This window comes from Lactuca serriola, chromosome 7 (assembly GCF_051521515.1).
Source record: "Lactuca serriola cultivar US96UC23 chromosome 7, Lser_US96UC23_V15, whole genome shotgun sequence".
Lineage (NCBI taxonomy): Eukaryota > Viridiplantae > Streptophyta > Magnoliopsida > Asterales > Asteraceae > Lactuca > Lactuca serriola.
In genome coordinates, this window is record NC_136414.1 from 60,327,704 (window position 1) to 60,333,703 (window position 6,000).

A 6,000-nucleotide genomic window follows, 5' to 3' on the forward strand; every position below is an offset into this window, starting at 1 on the left:
TTTTAATTTCTTTTATTATTCTTTTACTTAAAAATCAAAAAGAAAATCTACAAATCTCTCTCTTATTTAACTAAATCTTTATCTGTGTTTTTTTAACATCGTCTCCTTCTTCGTCTTTTCTCTTCTCCCTTTCCCTTTATATTTTATCTAAAGAAGCCTAAAAATTCTGATGTATGAATGTGTTTTCAGAAAAGTCCAGATTCCTAGAAAATCTTATGTATGTATGTGTTCTTGAAGATATGAATGTTCTTGATAATGTGTTTGTGTTCATAAGATGATCTCATGTGAGAGAGAGAGAGAGAGAGAGAGAGAGAGAGAGAGAGAGAGAGAGAGAGAGAGAGAGAGAGAGAGAGAGAGAGAGAGAGAGAGAGAGAGAGAGAGAGAGAGAGAGATATGCCTTTTTCTAAATTTTAATTAATGAAAAACATTTGAATTAATATAAAAAAATTTAAAAAAAACAAATATAAAAATATAATAGTCTTTTTTATTTTTTATGTTGACAGATACCAAAAACAATAAAAAAAAAAAACAATTTTGAACCATGGTTTTTTACCAAAAACATATAAATTTGCCCGAATTTCATATTTTTGCAATTTTGTCCATTTTTTTCTCTCAAAATCACGCCTCCACACCTTTATTCTCATCAAAGCGCACACACAAACCTCCATCGATCTGTCGAAGTTGTGTTCCCTCCCCGCCGTCGCAGTCGTCGGCCTCCTCTCCGCCTCCAGCTCCGACTGCTACGCCACAGCACCTCCGACGACTTCTACAACGACGTCTACAGGTAATATCACGCCTCCACTCTTTATTCTCATCGAAGCACACACACAAATAACTTCTAAAATCAGTGATTACTCAGATGTGCTATCGTTTTCTGTTACTGATGATTTTTGCAAGTTTATGTTCCCTGAATTCGGTGATTTCATAGAAAATTTGTTGTTTTTTTCTTTTATTTTTTCTGAAATCAGATGGTGTATAGTTTTATGCAATCGCGGGTTTCTTTTTTTCCTTCGTTTTTGCTGTGAAATCTTGTTTCTTTTTGTTTTCTCTTGGATTTTTCTGAAAATCTTGCTGATTTCTTGTTTCTCTTAGTTTTTATTGTGAGATGTTGCTGAAATATGTGAAAAACATTGCTGTGAAGTCTTGATTTGTGTTGTTTGTCTTGTTTTTCTACTTTTCAACAACAACATATGAAGTATTTTTTCTTTTGATTTGTTGTTTTTCTGAAATGTTGTTATTATGAATTCTGAAAAATCTGTGAAATCGTTTATTAACATGTTATGGATTCACTAAATGAAAGTATGATGCTAAATCTTGAACAGGCTGTGTCTATTAGTGGAGAAGATTTCATACCAGGCATTCATTAACATCATATTTATTATGGATTGAAGTAAAGAAATTATGGTTAACACAGAAAGGGTATTTTGGGGAATAAGTGAAAATTGACAGGATTTTAGGTGTTTATCAGAGCATAATTAAGAACCAAATTCTTTTTTTCTTTTAAAAAAGCTTTTTGCTCTTTGTTGTAATAAATCATGATTGGTGATCATGCCAATCAGAAGAAGCTCTGATGATTGGCATATGAAGTTAATTTGCAGTTGGGTTGTTCTTGTTATTCAAAAAACAAACACTAGTTTCATGTTTCCATTGGAATCTTCATTGCAGTTGCCACATGAAGCTAATTTACGCCCATGGCGTTTTCATTGGCAGATCAAAGCTTTTGCTGAAAAGTTTTGAATGCAGCTTATGGTGCCTCTCATGCTGCAGGTGGTAGTGGTAAGTGCTGTTTGTTCTTGATCCTTATTGTAAAGCTCATTGTTACTCATTAGACTTGGAATGCTCTAAAAATCTGCAGCTTATATATATATATATATATATATATATATATATATATATATATATATATATATAATGGTAGATAAAGACAAGTATATGTTTGTTGGAAAATGTTGATCAAGAAGAGTCTTATGCCAATTTAGATCTTGTTCATAGCCCAGTTTAGTTTTTTCTCTGTATGTTTATGATATTATTTTATTATATACATTTATAATTGAAGGGAAATTCAGAAATTGTTTTTTATTGTTTCTTTGTTGAAACTTTTTGACTTGTAACTATGCCAAAACCCTTTTTTATATAAAGTTTAACCATGAAATGATGAAATGGAAGATGAGACTATTAAAATTCACATAGAAGCATGCGGAAATTGAACTAGAAGCATATTAGAATATTTTGTAACATGTCATCTCTTGGATTACATAATATAATAGGTTTAAATGTAAGAAGTTGATTCGGTTGATTTCTAAACATTAAAGCTGAATTCAGCCAAAAAAAAAAACAACATATTAAGGTAAAAGGGTAAATGTCACTGTAGCCTATGAAGTTTCATGATTTGGTTTAAATGGTCCCTTTTGTTTTTTTTTTTGGCATTTAAGGGGAACAAAATGTAGTTTTACCGACTCTTCAAGCCATTCTATAGAAAAGAATGGGTAAGCCGGTTAACCCCATCCTACTCAGCATTTTTTAAGACACCTCATGTTAATTATTGACACGTCGAAAGATTCATTGCCACATCAATAAATGAGGTTTTGACCTAGTTAACCCTTTTGTAAATAAGTCATTCGCCCATCACTATCTTCTTCCCCTTTCTTCTTCTACCGTTTCTTTCCTAATCGATACCATAGCCGTGTATATGAAGATAGATCTTCATTTTGCTGACATTTTTACTAGGTATCTTGCAATAAGTTACTCAGATGGAGCCGAGCAACGCTTTAAAGATGTCGATTTTGCAGGAATGGATGTTAAAGAATTTCTACTGTTCATTCAAAGATTCGCGAACGAGGAATGTGTGAATGTGTATTTTTGCATGCCAGATATAGAGTTTTCTGAAGGATTGAGAATAATAGCCATCGAGAAAGACTACCAAGGGTTCATTCAAGTTGGGTACGACAACTGATGTGTAATCCAAGTTTACATGGATCATCTTGGTTCTAATGTCCATCAATGGATACTGGATGACGAAGCTGAAGTTTGTAGTTCTGAAGATAAGATGCCGGGTGTAGGGGAAATAACGAGGACTTGCATAGCCTGAGACCTTTTCAGAATGAGATTGATGACTTGCAAAGTTAATGTACATGATGATCTTCATTCCACTCCTATGAATAAGACCATAAATGATGTTTTTTTGAGCAAGCTATGCCCTAAAGTGCAGTCAATCCCATCGAGTCTTTCTGATGAGGATGCATATTTTCGTATGGATGACAATGACACAAATGTTGAGGAAGTGACAACCTATAATGAAAATGTTAACTGGAAAAAACAAAAACCTGTGTTTCTGCCATTCTCTCCCCACAATCACAAAAAATTGTGTGTATGTCACTGAAATTCATCCGGTCTCGAGAATTTAACGAGATCGAATCTGATGACAGTGGTGCGGTAGCCATCTCGTGATTCTCGTGAAAGGGATTGTCTCCTTGTCGGTAATTGTTTGGCCGAAAATGGGTATAATGTATTAGGGTTTGCTTTATTAAACCCTCCCTTTATATATATTGGGACCACAATGACCCTTAGGGACCAAGCAACCGATTCGACTCAACTCGGTGACGTGTAGGGCGAGTCGACTCCGAATGAACTCATTACATGACTTGGAGTGTGACTAGGCTAAGAAACCAGGTCATTGGACTACTTTAGCCGGTAAAACTACATTTTGTTCCCCTTAAATGTCAAAAAAAACAAAAGGGACCTTTTAAACCAAATCATGAAACTTCATAGGGCTACAATGACATTTACCCAAGGTAAAATGGTTATTTTTTTCATTCAGAACCATGGGACATCTTACTGAATTAGGGTTTGCAAAAGGGTTTGGTTATATCATGTAGATGCTGATCGTGATTAAAATGTTACAGGGGAAGACGATATCGTTTCCATGAGCTCCAATTTTGGTTCTAAAATGGTGGAGCCTTCTGTAATTTCGAATGCGAGATTTACATATGTGCATGACTATCATAAGTTTCTTCCTCTCCAAGCCGTTGACACCCACCATATTATCGCTCAGAGAAGTGTTGTGAAGCCAATTGTCATATACCTCTTTGTGATACTTCTCGTAGCATATGCTACCTTTCTCCATTTCGAACAGGTATGATTAATTATCTAATTAGTAACTCTACTTTTTTGAGTTTCATGTCCTATATGTGCTTGTAATTTCTTCCCAATTTTGAATCTAATGTGATCTACTAGTCATATATGTTGAGTTTTTGTGCTGTATGTGTTTATGAAAAGCTGATAAATGGGGCTATTGATTGTGTATCTTACATTTCATACTTCTACTTTACAACGATCACAATGGTTTTTCCTCATCTACAGGGAAAACCAGTCACGACTGTTTTATGGTGCCTACTTTTTGGTCTTCTCTTGGTCAAATTGTTTATTTGGAGACCAATTGTGAAAGGTGAGATCCCTGCAACCATATTAAATTAGGTATCCTTTCAAACATATATCAACCGTTAAAACTTAAAAAATAAAATAAAAGACATCGTGTAATATTAATTTGAAATACATTTTTTTTGGTTTCAGAGTCCGTGATAATCATGCCTTCTTTTGGAGTCCAACTTGAAACTCATTATGGAAGGTACTCAACTTATCCCAAAATCTATAAAAAAATTCACTTATGAAAAAACAAGTTGTACTGCATATGATTGAGACTGATGTCAGTGAGACAAATTGCAACCTTTTGTCCCATCCATAAAGGTCGAAAAGGTGGGACAGTGGATCTCTAGTCCGTTCAAAAGACGTAAATACCCTCATCATCATCATCATTGATTTTTTGTTTTGTGTACGAGTATAGTGGAAAGATAAGGCGATGCTTTATCCCTGTAAGCAAGATTCTTAAACCGGTGCTTAATGAACATGTTACTCCAGTTACTTGTTGGTGGTGCTTATCTCTCCTACTACGTGACCAAGATGAACTTACCTTAGTTTTCAAGGTAATTACTTCATAAATCTCATTAACCATTAATGATAAATGCAAGAAATAGCAACAGACTTTCATAATCATAATCTATCATCGGAATGCTATCTACTTCTTTTAATCCAACTTTACTCCTTTTTTACTTGCATGATGCAGAAATTCCATCCACCCTTGAAAATGTTGGTACCCATATGGAAAGCTTTATGTGATGCCACTGAATGTAAACAAAGCTCTGAGGTGTTTCAAGAAGAAGAGTAAGTTGGTGGTTTATCATAACACAATTACCTTTTGGTTCCTTTCTCCTCTTCAAAGGCTCAAAACATGTACATGTTTCATGTCAAAAATTGAACTTTTGGTCTTTTTGTATCATGTTTTATAATTATAATCAAGAACCCTAAAAAACAAAACACGAGGTGTTATCTTATAGCCAATTTTATATCAACAATGTTCGAGATGTTCTTGCAATTTGGGGCATGACTTATTTTCATTTCTCTCGATCACTTGATATTTATCAAGCCTTATTTTGATTTGTGTTTTGTACATTTAGTCCCCTTAATTTAAATAATATTCCATTTCATTTTTTTTTTCACTAATTAAACAATTGTATCAAATTTTTGTTAATATATGACGCATTGTAAGGTATTTAATTATTTAATCTTAATGCTTGGTGATATTTCTTTTAGAATCATTTCGTATTCAAATATGATTTGTGTAAAAAAAAAGGTTTGAATACATGGTTGTATAGAATATTTTAAATAGATAAAAGATAATAATGTCAAAAGTAATAAGTTATTTAAAATAATAAATACTGCCTGCTGGACGATTTCAAAGACCCATCATGTAGGTGGTGAATAGAAGGAGCATTTGAAAATGTAGGTCAAAATCTACGATATATATTTTGTTTTAATCTCATTGCACAATATTTTTGATGACACAAATTGTTCATCGGTGTTGTGATAGAATTCTTTTTTCTTTGATTATATAGGAAGTGGAAATTAGAAAGTATGAGATAATGTGAATATATGTAAAAATATTTA

At 33.4% G+C, this 6,000-nt stretch overlaps 1 protein-coding gene across 6 annotated transcripts; it reads left to right on the forward strand.

Moving 5' to 3' along the window:
• The first annotated feature begins 593 nt into the window (after positions 1–593).
• On the forward strand, positions 594–5,450 carry LOC145062191 (uncharacterized). Of its 6 annotated transcripts, none has more exons than XM_079009823.1 (8): positions 594–784; positions 1,666–1,776; positions 2,728–3,791; positions 3,903–4,132; positions 4,360–4,444; positions 4,570–4,624; positions 4,841–4,979; positions 5,120–5,450. In XM_079009823.1, exons 3-8 carry the CDS (start codon positions 3,755–3,757, stop codon positions 5,219–5,221), a joined length of 648 nt encoding a protein of 215 aa, XP_078865949.1. In that variant the 5' UTR covers positions 594–784; positions 1,666–1,776; positions 2,728–3,754; the 3' UTR covers positions 5,222–5,450. The 6 variants fall into 6 exon arrangements, with proteins under 6 accessions (XP_078865949.1, XP_078865948.1, XP_078865951.1 ...); XM_079009822.1 differs by having other exon boundaries at positions 2,790–3,791; XM_079009825.1 differs by having other exon boundaries at positions 1,711–1,776.
• The last annotated feature ends 550 nt before the right edge of the window (positions 5,451–6,000 follow it).